Source organism: Andrena cerasifolii, chromosome 13 (genome assembly GCF_050908995.1).
Source record: "Andrena cerasifolii isolate SP2316 chromosome 13, iyAndCera1_principal, whole genome shotgun sequence".
Lineage (NCBI taxonomy): Eukaryota > Metazoa > Arthropoda > Insecta > Hymenoptera > Andrenidae > Andrena > Andrena cerasifolii.
In genome coordinates, this window is record NC_135130.1 from 9,343,967 (window position 1) to 9,369,720 (window position 25,754).

The 25,754-nt window shown below is 45.9% G+C and overlaps 6 protein-coding genes across 10 annotated transcripts in view; 2 read left to right on the top strand and 4 right to left on the bottom strand.

Moving 5' to 3' along the window:
• Msi (RNA-binding protein musashi) overlaps positions 1-12,287 on the bottom strand; it is a 118,664-nt gene extending 106,377 nt beyond the window's left edge. For 2 of the 3 annotated variants that reach the window (XR_013086998.1, XM_076825482.1), the window contains exon 1: positions 12,100-12,285. The gene's annotated coding sequence lies outside the window, so the exon portion shown is untranslated. Of the gene's footprint in view, positions 1-12,099 lie in introns of all 3 variants that reach the window. The other variant, XM_076825483.1, reaches the window with a different exon arrangement.
• Positions 12,288-13,024: 737 nt separating this feature from the next.
• Prosalpha2 (proteasome alpha2 subunit) lies at positions 13,025-14,352 on the bottom strand. The gene is made up of 3 exons (XM_076825951.1): positions 14,209-14,352; positions 13,529-13,861; positions 13,025-13,452 (listed from the first exon to the last, which is right to left on the bottom strand). The coding sequence occupies exons 1-3, from the start codon at positions 14,247-14,249 to the stop codon at positions 13,122-13,124; spliced, it is 705 nt and encodes a 234-aa protein (XP_076682066.1). The 5' UTR covers positions 14,250-14,352; the 3' UTR covers positions 13,025-13,121.
• A 508-nt stretch (positions 14,353-14,860) lies between these two features.
• Positions 14,861-16,776, top strand: LOC143376087 (uncharacterized). Of its 2 annotated transcripts, none has more exons than XM_076825947.1 (4): positions 14,861-15,552; positions 15,621-15,941; positions 16,022-16,228; positions 16,296-16,776. In XM_076825947.1, the coding sequence occupies exons 1-4, from the start codon at positions 15,435-15,437 to the stop codon at positions 16,625-16,627; spliced, it is 978 nt and encodes a 325-aa protein (XP_076682062.1). In that variant the 5' UTR covers positions 14,861-15,434; the 3' UTR covers positions 16,628-16,776. The 2 variants fall into 2 exon arrangements, with proteins under 2 accessions (XP_076682062.1, XP_076682063.1); XM_076825948.1 differs by having other exon boundaries at positions 15,621-15,926.
• A 133-nt stretch (positions 16,777-16,909) lies between these two features.
• LOC143376088 (retinol dehydrogenase 14) lies at positions 16,910-21,086 on the top strand. Of its 2 annotated transcripts, none has more exons than XM_076825949.1 (5): positions 16,910-16,988; positions 18,532-18,697; positions 18,811-19,050; positions 19,150-19,532; positions 19,635-21,086. In XM_076825949.1, the coding sequence occupies exons 2-5, from the start codon at positions 18,565-18,567 to the stop codon at positions 19,737-19,739; spliced, it is 861 nt and encodes a 286-aa protein (XP_076682064.1). In that variant the 5' UTR covers positions 16,910-16,988; positions 18,532-18,564; the 3' UTR covers positions 19,740-21,086. The 2 variants fall into 2 exon arrangements, with proteins under 2 accessions (XP_076682064.1, XP_076682065.1); XM_076825950.1 differs by having other exon boundaries at positions 16,928-16,988; positions 18,467-18,697.
• LOC143376085 (esterase E4) lies at positions 19,932-22,719 on the bottom strand. The gene is made up of 8 exons (XM_076825944.1): positions 22,381-22,719; positions 21,828-21,953; positions 21,610-21,769; positions 21,160-21,548; positions 20,915-21,086; positions 20,662-20,852; positions 20,447-20,591; positions 19,932-20,365 (listed from the first exon to the last, which is right to left on the bottom strand). The coding sequence occupies exons 1-8, from the start codon at positions 22,576-22,578 to the stop codon at positions 20,034-20,036; spliced, it is 1,713 nt and encodes a 570-aa protein (XP_076682059.1). The 5' UTR covers positions 22,579-22,719; the 3' UTR covers positions 19,932-20,033.
• A 293-nt stretch (positions 22,720-23,012) lies between these two features.
• Positions 23,013-25,593, bottom strand: LOC143376086 (esterase E4-like). Its single transcript, XM_076825946.1, has 8 exons — positions 25,350-25,593; positions 24,938-25,066; positions 24,705-24,864; positions 24,257-24,633; positions 23,994-24,165; positions 23,736-23,926; positions 23,516-23,660; positions 23,013-23,448 (listed from the first exon to the last, which is right to left on the bottom strand). The coding sequence occupies exons 1-8, from the start codon at positions 25,542-25,544 to the stop codon at positions 23,147-23,149; spliced, it is 1,671 nt and encodes a 556-aa protein (XP_076682061.1). The 5' UTR covers positions 25,545-25,593; the 3' UTR covers positions 23,013-23,146.
• Positions 25,594-25,754: the final 161 nt, after the last annotated feature.

The window sequence follows — 25,754 nt, forward strand, 5'->3', positions numbered from 1 at the left end:
TATTTCGTCGTCACTCGTTAGCAGCTAGTGTAATACTCGTGCACGCGTTGCATTAAAATGATCGAGTTAAGCGGCCGGTATGGAAAATAATCTGATTACCCTTGGCACGTGACTGGCCTCGTTAACCGCGGCACAATCATAATTCGTGTCGCAACAAACGTCGGGCGTTTTTCGTGCGCGCGTACCACCTCGCGGAGAACTGATAATTAACAATGTTACAACGGAGATACGTTCGTTGAAAGTCTCTCCGGGTCGCAAGCTCTCCGAGACGCGCGACCAAATTTCCCGCGGTATCGTTTAAATTGCTTTTTGATCGAACCACGCGGGCTCGCCGAGAAGCTCTCGATGAATAAACTACGGCAGCTGTTATTCTGGCCCGCGGACGTTTCTCGGGGCGAAAAATAGAGGAAGAAACGCAGAAGGAGCGGTAAACGGTACCGAGAGAAAAACTTGGCAATTTGTAATTTACGAGGCTCGGAGACTCCTGGAAAGTAGCGAGAAGCGGGGGACACACCTGGGTACCCTGTAAACGCTGCAAACTTTCTTTCACCTCCCGGAAAACCAATCGAGCCGCATAATTCCCGGCGAGTGCATAAGTGTACGGAGCCGGCCGAATGCAAAGTGGTAAACTTCCGAGTACCATGAATCCTTCGCCAAAGTCGCCTCGCGAACGAAATTTCTTTCGACACGCATCCCTAGCTTTTGCGAAATCTATTATACAACTTGATCGCTCCTATCTGTTACGGAGACAGTCGGCAGCCGCCTGACTGAGCCCCGCTGCTTCCTAGATCACGCCGCTACAGAGCGTTCTGGAGCTCAGAGCAATTCCCTGGGACTTTAATTAAAAAGCCACTCGGACGAATTAACATCTCCCGTGGACGATTTCTATCCGTCGAAGCCGCGAGTCGAACAGAAACGAGTTACTCCGAGGAACGTGTCCGCGGATGTTTCCATTTCGTGGGGCGGAAATAGCTACGAAATACGAAATACCCGTGCCACGGCCTGCTGATCGTAACTCGGAGCTCCACGGAGATCCGAGTATCGATCCTGCTGGATCCTTTCGCGAGGCCCTCGAGGATCCGATGCAAAAACGAAAATACAGACAGCGGCGCGAAGGGCGTAGCCAAAGGCCAGAGGATACTGGCGCCCCTTTCCCGTTATTTCCGACCTGCACTTTTCCCCCGCAAATTTCTATATGCCTAATAACATCCTTCCCCGTGAATAAATTACGTCCCGCCGTGGGATTTCTGATGCGGGCGTGCAACCAATCGCGTATCATTATCGGTTTATCATAATCGATGCTCCGCGCGAATCACTTTTAAACGCATCAGAAGGGGTACTTTGCGTCCCGATACAAGACCGTGATTTCATTAGGGGACAAGTAGTCGACGAGGGCGTCGAGACCGATGAAAATTTCACTGGGATCGATAAAAATCCGGGACAAGCACGCTCCGCGACTCGAGGCATCGCGTCGTAGAGAGATCGGTGATTTTTCTTTCGGTGTTCTCGCCGGCCTCTCGATCCGTGCATTAACGGCATTCGCGGCTGCAATTAGACGGCCCCGGTTTAATTAAACTGATGGTGTTTAAATTTCCGCGGCAGGCTCTCGTGAAAATTATTTTCCTCCTTTTCATCGCGATCCGGAATCGGAGAGTAGACCGCGACTACTCGCTATTCGCCAAGAAATCTCTCGCGTCGATTAATAATAATTAAGTTAATGGACTCGGAACGTTCGGGAACAGTGCATAGTGGTTCACTGGAAAGAACGCGAGACTCGACGGGCTCTCGATGAACCGATTAAGAATGCCTGCGAGGTGTCTCGGCTCGGAGGAAGGCCTTGAACCGACGGAAATTAATCTCGCGCACAGGGGGGTCTCGAAACTTGGGTCAATTACGGGGGTCGAGCCTCGGCAGCCCCACGAGGGATGATCGAACGGCGAATGTCACGATCGGACCCGCCTGCAAATTGTTTCCTCCCGATTGAATCTCTTTCTTCCTTGCTCTCTGATCCCATTTCGGCAAAAATTCGCGCGGGAATAGCCGGTGATCGTGTCGGATCAGATTGCCGCTCGATACCAAAGACAAGGACAAGAAGAAGACCCGGGAACGAGCGCGAGATCGATTATCACTCAGTCGCTTAAGTTCCCAACACGGAGGCTCGTAAAAAGCCCTGCCGGAATGCACGATACCTAAGACTGGAAATCTGCAGCCGTAGGCAGTTCGTTGAAGCAATCCAAGTAAATATACGGAGGCGTATACGTTGGTAAACCGCTAAAGTTCCTCCAAGTTACTCGCATCCAACATTTATTTCGCGGTTTATATGCTGCGTGGCTGGGCGCCAGCGAACGTAACGCTTGCATGTACAGCGAAGAAAATGATATCCTCAGGAAGCTCCAGAGGATTATCCTGATCGAGCAAGGTGTTACTTGTTGCTGTCTGTATCAACACAGACGGCAAATATGCGCGTTCACGCGAACAGATGGATGCATCTGACAAGGGAAGATCCCGAACCCGAAAATTCAAAAAATTCTGAAACTATGTGAATACACAGGGGATTTCCTCCTGATTACAGCGCAATTTTTATTTGCTGCCCAAATTCACTCGAAGGGGGTGAAATTAACCTCTAAAAATTCGGCTATTTTCCAATTTTGTGTTATAACTCGGGAACTGTAAGAGATAGAAAAAAAGTTTCAAGACAAAAGTTACTTCTTTTAATTAGATCTATCGTTTGGTGCACAAATTATTTTATAGTTCACGAGTTACAATACAAAATCGGAATTTAATCGGATTTTCTGCGGTCAATTACACCCCCTTAGAGTGAGTTTGGGCAACAAACAAAAATTGCGTTGTAATGAGGGGGAAATTCCCTACATATTCACAAAGTTTCAGAATTTTTCGAATCTCCGGGTTCGGGATGTTCCCTTGCGAGACGCGGGATTCGTCAGGCTGCACCCTGCACTTGCGAGTATTTTCTAATGTGCGAAACGACGCCGAAGCCGACGTCCCTGGAATAACGCGTATCGATCTCTCTTTGAGCGGGATACATCCGCGAGACTCCCTTGGATCTCCTTCGCTCCGGAGGAAATGGAAGAACATGATTTTCGACCTCGGCGTTCGGTGGAACGCAACAGTGATCTATCCGGCAAGCCTCCTCTTACCGAATAAAACGTCATCCAGCTATTTCAAACAATCGGGACCGCAGACTGTCAGAAGCGGATGAATATTCCAGGCCACGTTTCCTGGAAATCCATGCCGCGACCGGATCGCGGCACGGAAGAGGAGCGAATTTGAAAACGACATTCATTGCGGTGCATTTACACGAAAGCTCCATTGAAATAAATGGAGCGTGGTGGGAGAATTTTGTCGCCAGTGCGACCGAGCGATATAATCGACGGATAGATTGTGACGAAGCTTCTTACGGGTATGCACTGCAATAAAGAGGAACAAGTGGCAAATGCCGGGGGGAGAGGTGAACGTTTGTGACGCCTGTGCGATCAATAATCTGCCGATCGTAGAAACGCGGAAAACCTGCAGGTTCGCGGGTCAAATTTTTCTTCACAATAGCAAGGAAAGACAAGAGGGGGTGTAAAATACCGGGGAGAATAAGACGCGAGACAACCGAGAGCAGCAGACAGGCCTGTAGTTACCTTAGATACGCGTAGATGAACAGAATTCTACAGGAGCACCTTCCCCGGGGTGTGCCAGCGAAACAGCCCGCATTGTCTTCGTCTCGAATCTCCATTGTTTTATTCGAGCTCGAAGCGAACCCCTTCTGACGCAAGTCGGGGATTCAGATATCCGTTGTCTGCGCGCAAGCCTGGCTGTCGCGTTCGCCACGTCGAATACGTAACGTTGCCCTTTGTGCTTTGTACCCTATCGAGCATTTAACCCGGAACCCTGGTAGACCCAGCGTAGGATTTAAAATGCCGGAGACGCGTGCTCATCGGCTAACTAATTGGCCTAATCGAGGAAGCGTCGCGCCGGGGTGAGCGTCTGCAACGTTATCCGAAAGGTAAAGCCTGTCTCCGGGCAGCTGCATTAAAGCCTCGAAAGCGTTGGAGGAGCGATCTCGAGGAGCAAGGTAGACGACGAGTGGCAACCGGTGGTTCTAACGACAGCTCGAGTTACCTACCGAAGCTGAGGCTCGCCTTACCATCGTCGACCTTTCACCCCGTCATGGGTACGGCGCGGGGGCTAGCGATGAGCTTGGCTTTAAACGATAAAGTGGCAAACTAATCGCTGGTACGCGACCGCGCAGGGCTGCGATACGCGCCGAAAGGAGATAATGGACCGATGCCGCAGGATGCACGCCAAGCTAACCGCAATGTAGCATCAAGCCCTGTACAGTAGTGTACAACCACCAACAAACTCGCTTCTCGCCTATCACCTGTACCTGTACCAACCGCTCGGATCAACCCTGTCGCGAGCCTCCTCTTCCGCATCCAGTTCCCAAGCTTTCCAAAGCGGCCCTTATTCCGCTCGAGCTTCAACGAACTACCCACGCAGAGCGAAAGCTGGACTCTGTTTACGAAACACTGCCGTTATAAAACCGTACCCCGGCCCCCGGATAGTTTGCCGACTTTTCCCTTTTTTAACGCGTCGCACCCACTCGGCCGGCAGTGTTCGCGCGGGCAAGTAATAACCGCGAGCGACCGACTCGTTGCCTGGGCCTTTAATAAATTTATCAGCGGCCGTAACTCTTTCGATGAACGCGGCAAGTATCGTAACTCACAGTTTCCGCGATGTTTGCAACTTTCGCAGTGCCAGTACATTTTACCTTTGCATATTATGCGCGAGTGCACGCGTCCGCGTACCGTGTCACGCACGGTATAAATTCTTATATAAAAACCGGCCGAGTCGCTTCGAAACTTCCGCCGGAGTGTCAGATGTTAATAAGAAAATATCATCGACAGCCGATTATCCGCGACGGTAAATTTAACGCTTGCGATCCGTTGGAAATGCTTTGGGAATGCTTGGAACAGTCGGTCCGTTTGTTCTATTATCAGTTTCAGGAATGTCTCACTCTGTGCGCAGGTCTCCGAGCTTTCTCAATCGATAATTTTATGCCCGTTATCAATCAGCTGGAGTTAGAGGGAAAAGCCAAGGCGTTCCGATCCAGCAGGAGGGAATATTTTACGACGATATGTTCCTGCAGGGACTCGGTCTGTTTGCAAGGAACGATGCGAGGATAGAGACTCTTTTCCCTATTCGCGGGAGGAAATTGCCTATCAACGAACCGGTGATCCGACCACCGTTTAGACGCGGGCCCGCGAATCATTAAATGTGTAATTACTTCATTCGACAGCAGGGCATTTGAATTGTAAAGCAGCTGCGAAACACTGGACCGTCTCGATATTTCCGCCAATTAGTCAACGCTCTTGCTTCCGTGATCCATTTTAATTTAATAGTACCCATTAGTCAGACCCGAGAGTGCATATTTAAAAACCCCGTTTCTACTTGGTTCGATCGTAAAAAATGACCAGCTTTCAGACTAGCAGATTGGATCGCGCCTACGTACGGAACTTGCTACGCGATCATTCCATCTCTCAGAGCACCTACTTGCCCACCTATTTCGGAATTCCCGCTCGAAACAATATTCGCGGAAAGTTAGAGAGGTAAATTTTATTAAGCGGGCAAGATCGTATTTCCGCGATCTAACTGAACCAGTCGTTCGGTGTCCCGACGCCGACTCGGCGTTTAGAATTCGGCGAACAAATTAGCGAAGCTGTTGTTCGCGATTTTCCCGAGCGACCGTCGCGTCTATAGGCTCTGTCGTCGCTTTCAGCGCGGGTATCCGGCTCGATTTTGCAAAAACAAGTATTCCTATATCTCAAAACTTTGGCAATAGTCCTCCCTCGTGTCGGTTGAATCGCCCTCCACCGAAATCCCAAATCCCGAGGCTGCTCCAGCTACTCCTCCATATATGAACGCCCTGGAACACACTCAACACACGCTCGCCCCGCCGAGCGGTGTGTTGTTTCAGAACTTTCCAGCGAAACTGCTATAATTCAGAGGTCGGACGGTGTGCAGTTAAAGCCACGACTTTTCCTCATCGTTCACATCTAACCGTGGACGGATAATCGACCGCGATCCTTAATCAAATCAGCCAAAATTCCCGGCCATTTCGGCAGACCCGCGATTACCGAATTACGTCCTCTGCGAGAAAGTTCGCCTTGCTCTTCCCGCTCTTAAAAAGAACCGGCGGACTCTCCGGAAATTACAGAAACTCGCGCGAAACATTCTCCGCATTACGCCGCAGTCGCCTTGGATCGCTTTCGAAAATAATCGAGATGAAATATGCGAAAACACGGTGCTTCCTTCGCGAACGCATTCGCGAGACTCTTTTGTGCTTGCAGGAATCGTAAGTAAGGGAAAAGCGTGACGAAGCATCAATCATCATTATCAGCACTCAAAGCGACTACTACTCGTTCGAATGCAGGAGCTGCGAGGCAACCAGGAATGGGGCGCGATCAAGCTTCGATCGACGTACCGCGCACTCTTTGTCCATAATCAAGAAATGTTTCTCTGCTCGATGGGCAGGCGTTAATGCGTTTTTAAAACGGGAAAAGTAGAATGGCGCGCGGTGGATAAGCGACGCTGTTCATTCAAGTGGTGCGAAACAACGTTCGAGATGAATTCGATGCTAGCAAACCCGTCTAAGCACGAGCAGGCGAATCTGGATCCGCTAATACGGAAGATCGTGCCCCTTCATAAATCGGCCACGTTACTAGCAATGGTTGAGGTGGAAAAATGCGGGGGAACTCTATGAATGAGATCGCTCTGCAACTACGTTCGACGAAAGCTACGGAACGACAGTTCTGCTGGAATATTACGGCGGGAAAGGTTGGAACGCAGGCCGCAGAACGGGCGGGAGCTATTGGTTGGCAGGAAATAAATCAGTATGACGAACCGAGGCGGGAGAGAGAGAGAGGCTACCCCGTAATTTGACATCAGTCGTGTTCCGTCAGTAACTCCGGCTTAATTACATTCCACGTTGCTCGCCGCTCATTGTATCCTCGGGCGGAGTTATGTTTCCTAGGGCAAGGACGGGGATGCCTTGAAAGTTGAAAGGAATTCCTAACCGACGCGACGCGACTCCCAAAATCCGTCGAACGCAGGTTCGGTGATAATTAGCGCCCCCTGATACAGACACTTGTTCCGCTTCCTCCGAACAGCAAGCTGGTCGGATCAAGTGGTCTAAACGAAGTCAATCGATTTTCCTAGGGCTGACTATCCGGACCACCCGATTGTCCAGGAGGAAAGAGAAGGTGGGACACTTCCTACAGTGGTGTGTGGTCGTGGATACGCGCGGGGTGAATAGCTAGAGCTAGAAAAATGGCGGGAGAAGATAGATCGGCCAGCGATCTAATTTTATCCATGGGGAGAGAGCCGGCTCTCGGCGGCTCTTTCACCCACACGGTGAGAAAAGGGAAAACGAGGTTTTGCAGGGTGGCAGGGTAGCAGGGCTGTGCAAGCCTCGGATGAAAAAAGCTGCTCATCCAAGCCTGCGACCACGGGAAACCGAAGCGATCGACGTCATCGGGGTTTGTCGGGCTTCTGGAAGCTTTGATCGCTCGGCCGGATGCCGTTTCTCGTCAAATAGAGAGACAAACACACCCAACGGGCCACGCTCGCAACCAACAAAGACAACGGGCTTGTGTCCACCATTATATTTTACTCTCGCGCGAGCTTCGAAAATATATGGACCGTCGGTTTAACCACGACCTTATTATTACTGGCAAGTCCAGCAGTTTCCAACACACCCTCGAGTCTCGAGTTTCTATTAGCTTCGCGCATACGAAACCCATCAAGTATTTACCGGCGGCTTTGAAATCTCTATCTGGAACCCCCCTGCGACGTCCACTAATACGCAGAAATTAAACCTCAAAGTCGCCGGGGAGCGTATCAAGGTATTCGTTTATCATTTTCTTTCCTCCCGCGTGTCATCCATTTCCCAGTGTCGGCGAGCCTTCGAGAGGAAGAAAGGAAGACGACGCGCATCCAACGACTGGGGGTAAACGAGACGTCAGCGAGAATGTCGGGCTAAATTGCTTGTCCCACGTCCTTCCGTCCTTGCTTCCTCAAAAACCGGCAACACGCGCGGCTGATGGTTCGCCGTGACTTTGCGGCTTTTTTGCGCGGGATAAGCGATTAAGAGACTCGGGGATGAGACTGGAGATTCGGCCGATCAATTGAAAACTATTTCGCTAGCGTGTAATGAACCCAGTCGGAAAAACCGGACAACCGAAACCCAACCAGTGGCAGGTTGATTAAGGGGGTATACCCGTTTGAACCCTCGGAAAATGTATACATTTTGTGGATTTTTTTACAAGTCAACGGTTTGATGCAGATTTCCCGTTTTTTAACTATGTTTACATAGTATTATGAACTACTTATAAAAAAAGTTTCAGTTAAAAAACTATTGTTTTTCGGAAGTTACGGATACATGTCCGAAAGTCTCTGGATTTTAGACGGCTAAACGGTGGCCCTAAAAACTCGCGCTACGTTCAACCAATTTACTTCAAATTTTGCATGCAGAATCATAATAAGATTCCACATCGTCCAACGAAGGCGATTTTGAAAATTTTGAAAAATAAAGAAATGGTGAGAGATCAAAGGTAAAGTTAAATTTTTCTAAGAGAAAAATCCACCTTTTTCCTTTATAAATAATAAACGGGGAATCGAAATAAAAAAAGCCTTCGTTGGACGATGCGGAATCTTATTATGATTCTGCATGCAAAATTTGAAGTAAATTGGTTGAACGTAGCGCGAGTTTTTAGGGCCACCGTTTAGCCGTCTAAAATCGAGAGACTTTCGGACATGTATCCGTAACTTCCGAAAAACAATAGTTTTTTAACTGAAACTTTTTTTATAAGTAGTTCATAATACTATGTAAACATAGTTAAAAAACGGGAAATCTGCATCAAACCATTGACTTGTAAAAAAATCCACAAAATGTATACATTTTCCGAGGGTTCAACGTATACCCCCTTAAACTCGAGTGGAACAGTGTGTAACTGTTTAAACACGGTTCCCGCGCTTTTTGCTGAACGACAATACCACTGGTACTCGTATGCAGAGGATTCGACGAACAGTTCTTTACGCCGTGGCCTAATATTCCAGTGCACGTTGCACGCTCGTGAAACAACGTAACGAAAATCCGTGCGTTGGTCACGCGCGGCTAACAGCCTCCCATTTGTACGTTTATTCGATATCGATAGCCGGCGCGATGCAGGTCGCGTGTCAAATAAACAGCGAATACCTGATACCGCCGCTATAACCGTTAACGAGAGGAGTTGGAACGATCGTTATCGAACTAACCGCACGATCATTTCAGGCAGAGGTTCTTGGACTCGAGCAGCCCTGGCATAGTTGAAGAACTTGCCGCCTCGGATAGATACCTCTTTATCCTTTGCAAGTTGGACAAATGAAAATACCTTGGTATTCCCCAAGTAAAAGTACAAGCTGGCGAAAGCGTTAACCGCTGGCGCGTCCCTCGCCGACGCGAATCGCGACGCGCATACCTAACGCGCAATTAGCCCGCGTGTAATTTCACTCGGGTAGGTGGTATCGCGTTGTCCAGCGTCCAGCTGGTGGGTCTGATAAAGAGGAAACAAAAGAAATGATTGCGAAAGGGTAGAGAGACTAGAGAAGGGCTAGGAGGCAACCGTAATTAGAATGTCGCGCTACTCAGGGACAGATGCCACAGACGCGGTCCGATGCGAATGCTTTTAAACGAGCACCCGCAAACGCAACTGGAGGTGTCGAATCTTCGAGGCACTCGGCCCGAGAGGACGAAGGGAACGGAAGTGGCGGCACGGAGAAACCAATAGGCCAAGACAAAGCCGAGGACTACGGAACGCAATGGGGTGGAGATGCAGGGGGCGGCTCGATGGCTTTTTAGAATTTTTAATAAGCGACATCGGCATGCTTGCAGCTCCCTCGCGAACGCGGAAATGTAAATTCAGCGCTTTCGCGGGCAGCAAGGGGAGAACTGGTCTCTTGTAATGCCGGCATTAAAATTGCAAACCGTGCAACGGCCTCGCCGAAGCCTCGCTTCGTCTTTGCCGATCCTACCATCCAACCACCACCCTCTGCCACCCTCTCTCCCTCCGCAGCTGTGATTGTCCGCGGAGATGTTCAAGTACTAACGTGGAAACAGTGTTCGAGCAGCAGCAAATGAAAGCCGCCGTTAGCCGTGGAAACGCGCGTCTGCGGATGCGTCATATTAAAATCCAGCATTGTTCGTCTCCAATGCAGAGACGATGCTGCCGGGAAAACGAGTTACGAAGAGGGTGGCTGAAAGAGCTATGCAGGATGTTCGCGTAGTGATTCTCCAACCTCTTTCCCTTAAACTCTAAATCGACCAGGTGAGAATAGTGCGGGAGTCTTTGTAATTTCAATGACGGGGACAACTTCTGAAAACTCGTTCAAAATATTTTGTTTGTGTTATTAAATATATGGTTTATCGTTAGAAAATAAGAGCCGGTAACGACGCGAACAATCCGGGGATGAAGGAAATTAGTAGAGTTTAGGATTTCGAGTTTCTGCTTAACGAAAAGATCAAGTGTTGCAAATAAGAAAACGGATAAGAATGAGCACACCTGAATATCGGGAAACCGCGGCCATTAAATTTAACGCCTGATACTGAACTGCATCGCCCTCTATGAACGGGTGAAAGTATGCGATCTCGATTTCTATCCCTTTTCTTAACCGATACGAAGATTTTCGCACGAATCAATTAAACACGGACTTAATCGTCGATAGAACTCGACATTCTTCATTAACTAGTAGATACATCTCTTCTTATTAATATAATGACGAGCAATGTGGTTTTATTGGTTATCGATTAAGTGCAGGCAACAAATTCGCAACGATCTTTCATTTTCCAACAGAGTTTTGCGATCCCCATTCGCATGAAAACTTGTGTGACGAATATTTAATTTCCCGTTACTATATTGAACTCTAAACGAATAACAAAAATTTAAAAAAATTAAAAGCGATTTCAAAAAATATAAAAGGAAATAAAAAGTAAAAAATAATTTTTTCCCTTATTTAATCTACGACTCTCAATTTTATTATGTCGGCGCCTCATCATTTGCACTGTGTAAATCTGACGCCGACTTAAAAAATTGAGAGTCTTAGATTAAATAAAGGGGAAAATGAATTTTTACTTTTTACTTCCTTTTATATTTTTTGAAATCGGTTTTAATTTTTTTAATTTTTTAATTTTTAGTTACTTAAGTTATATAACTACATTTTCTAAAATAATAAATATAAATATAGTATAATATACGCAGAGGGGACACGTTTCCGAGCGATAGTTTTTCGCTCCTTTCTTGCCGATGGCGAGAGCGAGATGGAACGAGAGCGAATCAGAGGGACTGAAAGCGAGCGAATCAGAGGGACTGAAAGCGAGCGAGAAACGGTACGAGACAGACGACGCGTTGATACTTTGTTTCGCTCTCTTTTTCGGACGCCCGATACTCCGTCCTTTGCCTGCCCGTGCATACAATATATTAATAATGAAACAGATTTCGTATTTTTGTTGTAACTTCAAAACTACTAGAACGATTTTGATAATTCCTTCTCCGTGTCCTAAATCGATTGAAGCTAAATTAAACGCAATAAGTTTCACGAAAATCGGTGCAGTTGTTACGGCGAAAATCGCGGACAAACGTAATACGTATAACATACGTACAAACACCTCGACTGAGAACCTTTTTCTTCTTTTTTTAAGTCGATTAAAAAGGTAACGCAACCTTAGCGCAAACCGATAAACGCCTACTTCGTAAACAAATGCTTCGTGTCCGAACGTGACTAATGGCCGACACAAACAAACAATCGGCGACACGCAACTCAACAGGCGACCGTTACGAGAAATATGTTCGGTTACATGTCGGAAACGCAACAATGCGTAGATTAACAGATACGTGAAAGAGCAAATGTTCGATAATGATATGTTCTGCATCGGAAACAAATGTATACGGCACGCAACATCGATATACATACCGCGGAAGCTACAGTTCGCTGTGTTCGCCAACGTTCAACATCGATGCAAACTAATCGCACAATCAAATCTATTAATTGCATGCTTACCTCCGCACATTCGTTCACAGACACCCCGGAACGTACTCTGGTCGATTTTCTTCTGCACTTTAGCAACAAACCACCAAAAATTGACAACGAAACGTAACACGCGAAACAGAGCAACCGACCGGCCGCGCACCACCAACGAAACTCGTTTGCGTTCGCGCACGATCGCGCCCAACCAACCTAAGTGCCTGCAGCGCACTCTACCGAATGGAAATCGTACTTCTCCTCTACCCGCCACCCTTATTTCAAATTAACACGAAAAATGCCCCGCCAATGTGGCCTCCACTTCCACAAGTATTCTTCGTAACGGCTACATTACCGTCCAACCCATTAAGCAGCCTCCTACGTAGTTTTTTAACGGACGAAATTAATGCACGAACTAAGAAACCGACAAGTAAAATGCGTGGTACTGCTCACACCTACGATCACTGCCACGGTTCACCTCCGGTCACTGATTATATACACGGTTCTGCGACCGTTCGATATTCTTAAAGGATGTCAGAGGCTCGATTCTTTCTCAGACGCATTAAACTTTGTGTATACATTGAATCGCGCGGCACTCGCGGGACGAAATGAAAATAACGACCACCTTGTAACAAGGAAACACCTGGGAACACCGTACACTGTAGAAACGAATACTTAACTAACTTCACCAATGATTGAATTGAATATAGTTCTCGGAGTCACCGCCCTCGGACGTGGAATTCTCATGGAGTCGGTATTTCAGTTCGCCTGACACGAACTTCCAGAAGATGTTAGATCTATTCTATGCCTCGTCTATGATTATTTTTTCATTTCTAACGTGAGAAAATGTCCTCCCCAACCTCTCGCATAGCGATTCACGCATCCTCCCGCCAAAAGTTCGCCCCGGGAATTTTAAATGCGATTCTTAGTATCTCGATGCGGGGAATAATTGAACGAACAGTAATATCTTCAACGGACGCTTTTATTATAAGAATCTAGCTTTATTGTTGTTAAATGTGCAAAAAAATATTGCAATTAAATGACATAAAAGTGATTTAAAATTAAGGGATATTGGCAAGGTAGTCCTTAACGCTAGAAGGATCCAATCTCCTGAAACCGTTTTCATCGCAGATACCAACTTCTATATTATCGGCAGTCATTTGACCCTCGAACCCTTCCTTCAACGTTAGAATGGCAGTGTGAACAGCATCGTCCAGTTCCAAGTCCTCGCTGTATCTCTTTTCGAGGAACGTCTTGCCGTTTACGAAATTTTTACCCATGGCGGTCGCCTTCCATGCAAAATATGCACCAGAAGGATCGCATTGAAATAGGTACGGTTTGCCGCTGTCCCAGCCGCAAATTAGTAGCGACACTCCGAAAGGTCTGACTCCGCTAAAATTTCAATCCCATAGTACGTTAACCACGTCCTAGGTCGGACAGATCGCGACGCGATTTAAACGATCCATACCCAGACTGTGTATATTCCTGCATAAGCATGGCGACTCGTTGCACCAGCTGGGCAGTTGGGATTGGTTCTTGATACACCAGCAAGTACTGCTGCGCCATTTTACGAGCTTGCTTCACTAGTAGCCTGTAATCCGGCCCCATTCCGCTATACGTCATGCCTATATGCTTCGTGATCATTTCTACTTTGTTCACGCTGTGTTCGTCGTATAATATAGACTTATGCTTGTTCTCCGTCGCAAGGACGATTCCATTTGATGCCTTTATACCGACGCTAGCTGCCCCAGCAGCAACCGCAGCTAGGGCATATTCTATCTGCACCAACTTGCCCGATGGGCTGTGTAACAAAGTAAATACATTCTTGTGATTTTCCAGTTACGCTCCACGGGTATTTGACGAGTCATGAGGACTCCATATAAATCCGTACATTTTCAATGAAAAATCACGTAACGTTAGTCGTTACAGTCGGTCTCGCGCGAACGACGCCGCGCGAAATAAATTCATTCCTTTGTTAATATACATTCTATAAAAAAATTGTGTAAACTAAGGCGAGTGACTTGCCGCTAGGTTATACACCTACCAGAAGATTGTCAGTGGGCCATCGAATTATACGAATCCGACGGTAATAAGTTAAATTTAGTGCTCGAAATCCACGAATCGCGAGAAGAAAATGATTATAATTACCTGAAAGTCGTTAACGAGAAACTATACCGTTCCGAAGCCATGACAATTACTTTGCAACAATACAGGTATTAAATACCGTGAACGGCCGGTATGCAGTTGGATAATACGCGGAAATAAAAATCACCAAGACGCCGCGACACTAGGGACTTGTCGATTTAATGTTGCAGGTTTGTAGATTCGAATTTAAATTCTGAATTCCACTTACAGACTTTTGCATTAGACATTCAATTAAACTTCCTACTACTATACGAAAAGACTTTCAACTAGAAAATTTGCAAAATATAAAAAGATCCTCGGATATACGTTCTATCAGTATAGGATACTAGCTTTACTACTCGGCTTCGCCCGAAATTTAGATTGTGATTTTATAAAAGAAATTTTTTTTTGTTTTTTTTGTGAAAATAGTCACATTTACCTGGATTAGCATAATGAGCTGAGGTACATTTCGTGACCCGAGAGTTTACCGTTCGAAAGTTTTTAGTTACACTTTCTGCTTTATAGTATAAGATATTTGTGACGAAAGGTGGAAAATGAATAAAAATGATGGTCGATGTAGGGCGAAATCCACTTACGCTCAAATCGCCCGCAACGCCCGTGGTTGTCGTTTCAAAATTTATGAAAATCTCTTGAAATATGGAAGAGAAATCTGTGGAAAAGGTATTATAAAAAAAAAATCTCTTGAAATATGGAAGAGAAATCTGTGGAAAAGGTATTATAAAAAAAATCTCTTGAAATATGGAAGAGAAATCTGTGGAAAAGGTATTATAAAAAAATACAGGTTTTTAAATATAAATGAGGACTCGAAAACAGGAGCACATACTTTATGATATTCATTTTATTCCAAAAATGGAAACTAAAAAAAATGGAAAATTCCTACGTAATTCGTAATTAGGCGAATAAAAGTATCTCGGTGTATATAGATGTTGGAAAATATATTCTTAATCGATTCGATACCTCTAAGTGGTCCAACTTCGTGTAAAAGAAGAATATCAAATCTGCGACAGGCTTCGCGACTGAATATTTCGGACGAGTGCCATCCGAGATCAGGTCCCATCTTACGGAGAACTTCTTCCTCAAATTGCTCATGCATCGTGCAAACTTCTGCACGGCATCCCGCAAGACGTCACGTACGAATGTCCAATAAAAACGCGTACTGTTTCGGCTGCGGTTAACGAAGTAATTCGGCAGCGTGTTTAAATGTAAAAGTGTCGATAAAAGGGACAGAGATGGCCAACGAAAACGAAACAACTCCGGATGTTCAGTCGGAAGAGCTGCGCGCTTGGATCTCCTCGATCCCCTTCTCGAAACCGAAGAGAAACTTAAAAAGAGACTTCTCGGATGCCGGTACCTATTTCACCTATCTAACAATTGTACCTTATTCGCAATTTCAATGCATAAATCATTCGTCTCAGTTCTGATGGCGGAAGTACTAAAGATATATTACCCGCGCATTGTCGATCTACACAATTACATACCGGCCAGCAGTCTGACCACGAAAAAAGATAACTGGAATATGCTGAACCGAAAAGTGCTCTGCAAAATCGACATGAAATTGTCGAAAGATGCGATTCATCAGCTGGCTAGTTCTGAGCCTGGGGCCGCCGAGCGTATGTTGCTGGACCTGAAGAGCAGGGTTTTAAAGAATTTCGAGCATCAGAATCCTGAGAATTCTGAAAATCCTTTGTGCAACGATGGGGAGAGGGACGCGGTCGAGGGAGGTAGCGCAGACCCAAGTAGATAATATCTATTGATATCGACACCCCGATGGGAATCTAAATATTTATTTATCCAAAGCGTATGGTACTTTGCCTAGGCAAACTTGACCAGCACATCGCGAATGCTGAGACGGAGGAAACTTCAGTTTCACGGTCGACTGATCAGTTAGCTCTGAACACCCTAAATTCCAGTGTTTTCCTAAGAGCGAAGGAAAAACTGTTCCTTATCCTACAATGGATCATAAGCTGGCTGTGCGTTTGGAACTACTTGCCAACCGTAAAGACCCGGTCATCGAAGAATTCGGGTAAGTTACGGATTTCTCCGCAGAACAGTTTCTATAACACGCGCAATTTGTCCCGCTCCTGTTCAAGCACAAGCAGGTGCCGGCGCGTCCACGACGCAAAGTGCGCCAGTGTACAATAAGGTGGAGGATGCTATTCCCCGTCACATCTGCGCGCAATTAGGGCGAAAGCTCCACGAGATGGACGACATTATCAGCTCCTTGAATCACAAGGTCGCGTACCTAGAGAGCGTTATGAAGCTGAAGGACCTGCGAATATCGAACCTGACGTCGCAAATCCTGCAGAACGCCGTGGAGTCCGAGCAGCTCGGCAAAGTCCAAACGAACAACGACGCGCAGGCTAACAACAAGCCTCGGCCTCGCTCGCAAAATATTCGGGAGAGAGTGAAAATGGAGGAATGATGTATGAGATACTAAATAAACACGTGGACAGCGAATAAATTAATTTATTCCACCCCCATACCCTTAGCTCTTTCACGAATTCTATTTCGGTACTTCTAACTTCTAACTACAGTTGATTTCGAAAGAAAACCAACGGGGTCTGACTGCGCAATGTAATCGTAGAACACAAGTTCATTTCTAGAATGGGCTAAGAGGGAACTTAACGCTAACATTGTCAGCGTTCTGCAGCAGAGAGGGGATGCGCTTGGTACACGGTTACGTACCTCAATTTTAGTATAAAGAGAACGTTCTAGGGACAGAGGCACACGAGTAGAACTTCGGCTGTCGAGGCAGTGTAATTTAGAATTTGGTAGCAACTGGTGTGAGTATAATTCAACGTTGAATTAACACAATTGTTCCTGGTGACCGGTTTTACTTCTGCTGCTTGACAATTTTTACGCTGACCTTTTGAAATTCGACTGCATACCTCGCGTTCTTATTCGGCTGCAATCACGTTAGTATTGCGAACCTACCGCAAGCAGGATTGCGCCACGCTCTCTGCAGCACGGTTGGATGTAATTATTTTAATTTAGAATTAGCTTGATAAAATTCTCTTCCGGAGATACTGCAACATGCGCAGTTTTACTGGTCCTGTGGAATAAGATCGCTTCCATAGGAAAATATTTCGAGTATGTCGCTGCGAAGCATTTGCCGAATACCACAGGTTTCTTATTGTGCGTAAAACAGTAATGGTTTTCGAAAAGAATAAAGTGCAAAGTGTGTTTGATATCGCATGGCGATTTTTCGTACGGTTATAATAGTTACCTCCACATAGATTCGTCTCCGTGAAATTGAACGTATACAGATCCTAGGAGTACCTGCTCACCTTGACGTAGTTCCTAAAAAGGAAAACGTTGTAAAAGTAGTTGAAGCCTTTCCACTACGTAAAGAAGTATTATGCACATACTGAAAATTATTATGCATTTGTAAATAATGCTCAGATACCGAAGGAATCCTTTTGAATATTACTATAGTCATTATATAGAACACTACTCTATCTTTCCTACTAAATTTATTAATTCCTGGAAGAAATTAAAGGAACACTAGATGGCTGTATCTTCCCGAAAAATGGTCGCAAAAAATAATTAAAACAGCATTTTAACGCTTGAAGTTTCTAGGTTTTGAATCAAGGACTCAAATTTCTTTTTTTTATCCATTATGATACTATTTTAACGAGGTGAAGCGCAGGTAACGAAGTTTAAGAAACTTTGAATTAAATCCAGTTTAAAACGATCCCAAAAATTGCATATTTACCATTGTTTAGAAAACATGATGCCACTTCAAGGAAAAGCATGGAATCATTCAAGTGTCCACGTTTTTTTGTGAGATAAAACAACCCTTAAACACTGTGCAAAAGGCCAAAATGGATTTAATACGATTAAAAAAAAATCTTATTAAATTGGCAACTAAATGTCCCGAAAGGAAACAATCTTAGCTTTCCAAAACACTCATGAAAATTTGTCTACGCTCATAGGTTCGCAAGTTATAGGTGCTCAAAGTGTAAGGTACCATTTTTGCTTTGATCGCGAATAACTCGGTCAATAAAAATCATACAACAAAACAAAAACAAACGAAATTAAAGAGAAATGTTTGCGCTATAAGAGTTCTTCATTGAATTTACCGGAAAAATTTTTTTTGGACCGTGCATACGTTCAAACTAGGCAAGAAAATTCTGAAACTTCATTTCCTACACCTGATTTCGCTAAAACAGTATCATAATTACTTAGTTCTGTTACACGATATACCGTCCGTTTAGATGATATTGGTTAATGTTCCCTTGATCAATATCGCATCGTGTAGCACGATATCCACGTTGCTCATACTTTTCCACTTGCTGTTAGTATTCATCTACGGGCAGTGCGCAGTTCACGCTAGGACGCTGCAAGTGCAAGGCCAGAATGGACGAGAAGACAGCGATAGTCACTGGATGCACTTCTGGTATCGGGAAGGAGACTGCCAGGAACATAGCGAGCAGAGGGTGCAGGCTGATCATGGCTTGTCGGAACGTCGAGCTGGCGAATAAATTCAAAGGTTCGTCTTAGGGGTAATCGTACGATGGCAACTTAATTATCAAGGAAATACAGTAGTCTTTGCAAATCGAATATATTGCTAAGTTCTCATTAAAAACTATCACGTTTTCACAGAGGAACTGATAGAAAAGACCAGCAATAGTAACATCGTGGTCCGAAAACTGAATTTGTCGTCACTATCCTCCGTAAGGGAGTTTGCCCGGCAAATAAACCTCGAGGAGAACAGGTTGGACCTGTTAATTCATAATGCAGGTACTGCCGAGTTATTCAGTAAGAAAGTCACAGAGGACGGCCTGGAAATGACAATGGCAACGAATCAGTATGGACCGTTTCTGCTCACGCATCTCTTGATCGGTAACATAATTGTACCTTCTTTGCAAATCAAACATAGACTTCAATCGGTGAAATTAAATTCAGGAAACTCAGTACATGAAACATACTTATCGTCGACAGATTTACTGAAGCGATCGAAGCCGAGCCGTATAGTCGTGGTCGCGTCAAGAATGTACCGTCTGGCACGATTAAACTTGAACAACACAAATCCAACGACCACCTGTCCTCTGTACTTATACTTCCTCTCGAAGTACGCGAACATCGTGTTCACGTTGGAGCTAGCACGACGTCTCGAAGGTACTGGAGTGACCGCCAATTGTTTGCACCCTGGGGTGATTAACACCGGGATCTGGAAGAGCGTTCCACCACCAATCTCCTGGATGCTGAACTTCATATTGAACACCTTCTGCAGAACGATCGAGCAGGGTGCACAGACGACAATATTCGTCGCCTTCTGCGACAAGCTCAGTAGGGTTTCCGGCAAATACTTCGTGGACTGCTGTGTAAGCGCACATTTCTTATGAATACGCCGAAATCCTAAACCTGGCAAACGAAAGCACGTTCTTATAATCCAAACGAAACATCGACGAAACGATTGATTTCAGGAAGAAGAGCTTATCCGTAGTGTACAGGATCCAGGGCTGGGTAAAAAGTTCTGGGAAATCTCCGAAGGCCTGGTGAAACTTCAACCGGAGGACCCAAAAATTTAAACGTCCAATTTACTACTTTCCTATGTAATATCTGTGGGTTTCAAGGCTTCCCGCGCGTAGTATGGTGTACTTCGTAGTTTCTGCAATAACTTCTCCAAACTGTATTACGTAATATGCGTAGCAAGTGATGAAATAAATGTTGTATATAATTGGAATTGATTATTGGAGGAGTTTTAGATAAAAACGATTACGTTTGTTTGTTACATCTCTTTAATGCACGAACGATATACATATTTGTCGGATTACATGGCCGGACTGATACAGAACTGTGTGGTCGCCAAGGAAATTCCACGTTCAATGTTTCACGTTGGATTTTACATTGTGCGATCCGGAATGTAGGGGGAACAGTCTCTCCCATGTTCGCATCCTCTCCGGAAAGAAGCTGTTCTTCATGCTCGGAGAAAGATCGATCTCCAAGAAATTATTTTGCGCAGGTACGAATGTGCTCCACGTCACACCCTCCAGCCTCTTGTTGTTCCTAGGAAGTGGCTCGCCTGTTTCCACGAAATTCGACCACATGGAAGTGTAAAGTTCCACCATAGGGATTTCAGGAGCACCGCTTTCAAAGTACGGGAAGAAGTTCTTCATGTAGAAGAGGTACTGCAGATCGTCGTGGTGCACTACGCCTGAGGCAATATTTAGAAAGTTTCCGGTGACTGATTTCGATGTTACAGTTAAGCAAGTAGAGAGAAGTGAGGTGATTTTACCGAATGGCGTGCTGCTATTCCACATGGAGAAGCTGTAGCGTCCTTGATACGTGAATTTGTAGAAATACACCGGCTGGCTGGAACCGGCGGCGATTAATTTCGCTGCTCGGTACATAGGGAATATGATTATACTATCGGCGTACACCTGGAATAATTAATGTCCAATGTCATCATCCAGAGGCTACGTTGCAATTTCAAGAGAAACTTTTACGAACCTCGGCAAGTGCCGTGTTCGTGGCTGAACCAATTGGCTGATCCTTGAAGTAGAATCGTCGTAATTCCCTGCTAATGTAGTTGGATCGTGGCGTGTCCTGTTCGTACCCGCATATGATCGGAGCAAGGGTGTTCCAATTGTCGTCCAGCTCGCGGTACAGCGAGGCGTTTACCCTGGTGGCATTCTCGTAAGCTGCAATGCACGATGGAATAATTGTAGTAAATAAATATTAAGCTCGCGAGCCGCATCCGTACCTGCAGCCACGCCGCCAAATTCGTCCTGTGTAACCCCGAGAATTAAAGGAACCTGCTTGAACTTCTTCTGCTTGATCAAGTCGTAGGGGTGCGCGGCGAGGAATCTCTCGACACCGCGAACTTCGGGTTCCACTGTCGGTTTCCAAAGCAGAATGGGATTTCCGTGCCAATCCTGCCTCGAGGAAAACACGATTACCGCCCACTTGTTAAGCAGCCACGCATTGGCGAACGATTTTCAAACTCACAAATAAGGAGTTCAATGTGTTGGTGATGTTCTCTGTGGGCTTCGTGTACAGGCAGAGCAGCATCGAGCCAGTCGTGTCTGTGGGGCAGTTCAACAGCTCAGCAAACTTCTTGGAAAGGTGTTTCTGCCCCTGATGAGAAACACCAGCGTACACGTCTGCTTTGATAGGAGCAGCGCTCATCGAGATAGCTCTGTGGAACAAATTTGTGGACATTGGGGACACCATGTGCAGTATTATACTGAAACTTCCAGCACTGTAACCGCACAGTGTGACGGAATTCGGATTGCCACCGAAAGCAGCGATGTTTCTCTGAACCCAACGAAGAGCCACCACCTGATCCTTCATGCCCATGTTCCCCGGCGCCAAGTTATCGCCGGTGCTCAAGAAGCCTGCAAAGATTCGTAACGGTCCGTCAAGATTATCACTTGTCCCGCTAATCTTCGAAATTACCTAACGCTCCGAGACGATAATTGATCGTGACCAAGACGATATCTTGGTCCATCAGATACTGCGGTCCAAAGTTTGTACTCTGCCCCGAAAAGCCATAGAAGCCGCCCGGATGTATGAACACCATCACCGGTCTGGATACATTCTCGCTCTCGCAAGGCAACTGAAATTCGACGGTCAGTACTCCGCGTATTTGTATTCCCGAATATTTAACCACTTACTTTGGTGGTGTACACGTTTAAACGCAGACAATCTTCAGACGTCAGTTGACCATCTGGGTGAGGACAACTGGGTCCTTCCTCGGTGGCATCGAAAACATTCTGCCAGTCTTCCGCTGGAACTGGAGGCTGGAAGATTGCAGAATCATTTCAATACAGCGGAATTGAGTAGAACAAACATCTAGGAAGTAATCAGAACGATGTGCGTAGTACAGGAATTGCAAAATTTCAATTGTCAATTGTCAATGATACAACGAGGAAAAGAGATAATCCAGTTCTAGACAGTACGTTGACTTCCCAGCGATGATTCACAAGGTAGCATTATGATCACATGAACGACGCTAATGCGCATATTACAGGAACGGAAAACCTCGTTACGGTGCGTCTTGAATGAGAACGAACGGTCGCGGTCGTGCGACGTTGATACGCATCTTTTGTGTCAGTTTCATTGTTCCCACCTACCTACTGCCTTCCTGCTGATGTTTCGTAGAAAGAAGTACCCGAATCGAAGATACCTTAAGAATGTGAGAAACGCGCTCGAGTACAAGATTCTTACTTGGAAACGTTGATGTCCAGTGGGAGGTTCGCCGTACCTCACACCGCGAAATGAATAGATGTCCCTTCCGAGTCTCGAAGTCAAGATTGAGCCGCGAATTTGACCAATCGGTGCATTTACCAGCGGTAGCTCCTCGTTGGAATGTTCGCCGGCGATAATGCCGATAAGGCAAACGAAAGCTACTAAAATACTCTTCATCTTGGGTCTCGAGGCCGGCTCTTCTTTTCTTCCGAGTCCTCTGTGCCCGAAGGAGGAGAATAGTACTGGTCTTTAAGAGAGGCTCGACTCGGTTAACCAATGCAGCCTGTGCGCGTGCTAGCACTGAATAACTCAAGGATAAAACCCGAACAAGTTATATACTAGCTACAGAGGAAAACGAGTGGGGAAACTAAATTATTTTTCTGGGAACAACTGTGCTCTACGAACGCTTACGTGATGTCATCCTTAGTCCGGTCGTTTAAATGATAACGCAATTACAGCTTTTTTTCGGATAAGTACAGTTTATTATTGAAACAATTATTCGTTTCTGCTTTTACCCTGCAATCGCGCTTTTATCAGTATCGAAAGTTATAGGTGTCGCGAACTTACGAAATGAGTAAACAAATGATAGGGGAAATAAAGAAGTGACGATATAAATGGATGCGTTTTATTAATAAGCAGCCGATACCATATAACTCGGTTACGTTGTGTTTTTCGAATGCCCAAGAAATTTGGGTAAGACCTGTAATTTATTACATGTCTATCTGCGCTACGCATTCTGGATGATCTACGAAAGTGGAGGTAGAGGGAAAACCCTTTCCCATTCGCGCATTCTGTCCAGATACAGATCAGTCTTCATGGTCGGGCACGAATTAATGTCCAAGTAGTTATTTTGCTCGTACACAAATCTGTCCCATCTTACGTCCTTATATGCACCCTCCTTGGGAACTGGTTCCCCAGTCGCAACGAAGCTCGTCCACATGGACGTGTACAAGTCCACCATTGGAATTTCAGGCGCACTTTGATTGAAGAATGGGAAGAATGTCTCCATGAAGAATAGGTACTGCAGATCGTCGTGGTGTACCACACCTAAATTTATTAATAGCGAATAAAGTTGCGGGAGCAGCTAAGAAAACACATCGGCTACGCCATTTACCGTATGGAGTCGTGGCGTTCCACCAAGTAAAGCTGTAACGTCCCTGATACGTGAATTCATAAAAGTACACCGGCTCGCTGGAATGTTTAGCCAGCAGCCTTGCCCCGCGATACATGGGGAATATAATTACGCTGTCCGCGTAGATCTGTAAACCACAAATCAATGTCGATTTTGACAAAGTGAGATCGATAAATGCAATCACCGTCTGGATGAAACGTACGTGAGCTAGGCCATCCCTGTTAGCCGAGCTAATTGGCTGACCGCTGAAATAAAATTCTCGTAATTGCCTGCTGATGTATTTCGATCGCGAGGTTCCGCGTTCGTACATGAAACTGATCGGTGCAACCTGCTCCCAATTATCGTTCATATCGCGAAAATAGTCGTCCCCTTTCCTAGTTTCGTTCTGAAACCCTAGAATGCAAAGATCGCAGAGCATTTGGCAATGAACTTGGCTCCGCTGTGACACGTAGAAACGTACAAGCAACTACTCCGCCAAATTCGTCCTTGTTCACCCCAAATATGACTGGCACCTGATGAAACCTCCCTTTTCTGATCAGATCAAGGGGTTGGGCCGTGAGAAATCGTTCGGCACCCAGGATTTCAGGTTCGACGACTGGCTGCCATACTACAATTGGATCACCGTGCCACTCCTGAAACGGTAGGAACTCGGATGTCGCGCAAGAAGCTCGAGAAAATTTGCAAATACGTAAAACGAGTAAAGTCTTGTTGTCGTGGACTAACGAAAAACTGGGACATGGTGTCCGTGAAGTTCTGAACGGGCTTCGACCTCAGGCAAGTTAATATCGCTTCGGTATCGCTGGTAGGGCAGTTCAAAAGGGTTGCCTGCTTTCTGGCGAGACGTTTCTGTTCGGTTGGATAAGGCTCCGCGGTTAGAAGCGAGCCACTCATCACGATTGCCCTGTGGAACAAGTTCTTGGACATTGGTGACACCATGTGCAGCATCGTGCTGAGCCCTCCGACGCTGTACCCGCTGATGGTCACAGCATTTCGGTCTCCGCCAAAGGCAGCGATGTTCCTTTGAAGCCAACGAAGCGCCGCGACTTGATCTTTCAAGCCCAGATTTCCGGGTGCTAGAGAATCGCCCGTACTTATGAAACCTGAGAAAAAGTAGGCCATTCTGAAATATGGATTCATCGCTGGTCGCCCGACAGTTGGAATTTGGAAGTACCCAATGTCCCGAGACGATAGTTCACGGTAACCAGAACAATATCCTTATCCATCAGATACTGAGGGCCGAAGTAAAAGCTCTGGCCAGAGAACGAATAATAACCACCGGGGTGGAAAAATACGAGGACCGGCCTTGTTACATTTTCACGGCTCGAGGGTAACTGGAATTTTTAAACGATTGCGATTGGTGGCGAGCCAGTGGTGCGAGGCAATCACTTGGATTTCAACACGTACTTTTGTCGTGTACACGTTCAAGCGCAGGCAATCTTCCGACACTGATTGTCTTCCGTCTAAATTTGGACACGAAGGACCTTCTTCGGTTGCATCGAAAACATCGTTCCAGTCAGTTGCTGGAGTGGCTGCCTACGTGCATGCATTATGAGAGAATTGCACAATTTATTCTCACCGGTGTCTGATAAATACCCGCGCAAAAGGAAATGCAAGAAAGGAAAATGTCTGGTTTCCTTCTCATGGCTGAAGGCTGGCGATAAATTTCAGCCGAATGTATAAAAGAAGACGGGCGTGCATTCAGCGGGCATTTTGCTCGAATCACTTGGCAATGGCAGGGGAGAGATTAGGAACAATAGTGTTCAGTGTCCCACCAGAACGAATAAAATTACAGCTGGGTGGAGAATGAAAAATTTACCTGAAAACGTCGTTCCCCCGTGGGGGCCTGGGCATATCTCACACCACGGAAGGAATAAATCTTCCGCCCAAGCCTTGAATCTAGAATAGAGCCGCGGATTTTTCCGGTTGGTGCTACCGCTTCCGGGTACGAAGCACAACACTGATGGCTACCGATGCCGGCGATAAGAAATAAAGATGTCAAGAGTAGCAACATTTTACAGGCCGAAATTTTCCTTTCCGTCTGTTAGACCACGGCCATCGGCCTGTTCACTCGCGCCTCACGAGCAGTCGGTGTTTGGAAACACTGAGGACACTGAGCGGGCTCAAAACAGGAGAAAACATTTTATACCCCAACTAAAAAGGAAAACCAGTTCACGGACGTAATTATCATACAAGTAGAGATATGTACACTTGGAGGGAACGG

Coding starts and splice junctions, on each gene's coding strand:
- Prosalpha2 (XM_076825951.1), bottom strand. CDS start 14,249: ATGGCTTCGGAACGGTATAGTTTCTCGTTAACGACTTTCAG. Junction 13,862..14,208: donor TTCTCGTTAACGACTTTCAG/GTAATTATAATC, acceptor TTTGTTACACAG/CCCATCGGGCAAGTTGGTGC. Junction 13,453..13,528: donor CAGGAATATACACAGTCTGG/GTATGGATCGTT, acceptor TTGAAATTTTAG/CGGAGTCAGACCTTTCGGAG.
- LOC143376087 (XM_076825947.1), top strand. CDS start 15,435: ATGGCCAACGAAAACGAAACAACTCCGGATGTTCAGTCGGAAGAGCTG. Junction 15,553..15,620: donor AAGAGACTTCTCGGATGCCG/GTACCTATTTCA, acceptor CATTCGTCTCAG/TTCTGATGGCGGAAGTACTA. Junction 16,229..16,295: donor CCGGTCATCGAAGAATTCGG/GTAAGTTACGGA, acceptor CTCCTGTTCAAG/CACAAGCAGGTGCCGGCGCG.
- LOC143376088 (XM_076825949.1), top strand. CDS start 18,565: ATGGACGAGAAGACAGCGATAGTCACTGGATGCACTTCTGGTATCGGG. Junction 18,698..18,810: donor GCTGGCGAATAAATTCAAAG/GTTCGTCTTAGG, acceptor ACGTTTTCACAG/AGGAACTGATAGAAAAGACC. Junction 19,051..19,149: donor GCTCACGCATCTCTTGATCG/GTAACATAATTG, acceptor TATCGTCGACAG/ATTTACTGAAGCGATCGAAG.
- LOC143376085 (XM_076825944.1), bottom strand. CDS start 22,578: ATGAAGAGTATTTTAGTAGCTTTCGTTTGCCTTATCGGCATTATCGCC. Junction 21,549..21,609: donor TTATCGTCTCGGAGCGTTAG/GTAATTTCGAAG, acceptor GAATCTTTGCAG/GCTTCTTGAGCACCGGCGAT. Junction 20,592..20,661: donor CGAACACGGCACTTGCCGAG/GTTCGTAAAAGT, acceptor TAATTATTCCAG/GTGTACGCCGATAGTATAAT.
- LOC143376086 (XM_076825946.1), bottom strand. CDS start 25,544: ATGTTGCTACTCTTGACATCTTTATTTCTTATCGCCGGCATCGGTAGC. Junction 25,067..25,349: donor CGGGGGAACGACGTTTTCAG/GTAAATTTTTCA, acceptor GCATGCACGTAG/GCAGCCACTCCAGCAACTGA. Junction 23,927..23,993: donor ATTTGGCGGAGTAGTTGCTT/GTACGTTTCTAC, acceptor TTTGCATTCTAG/GGTTTCAGAACGAAACTAGG.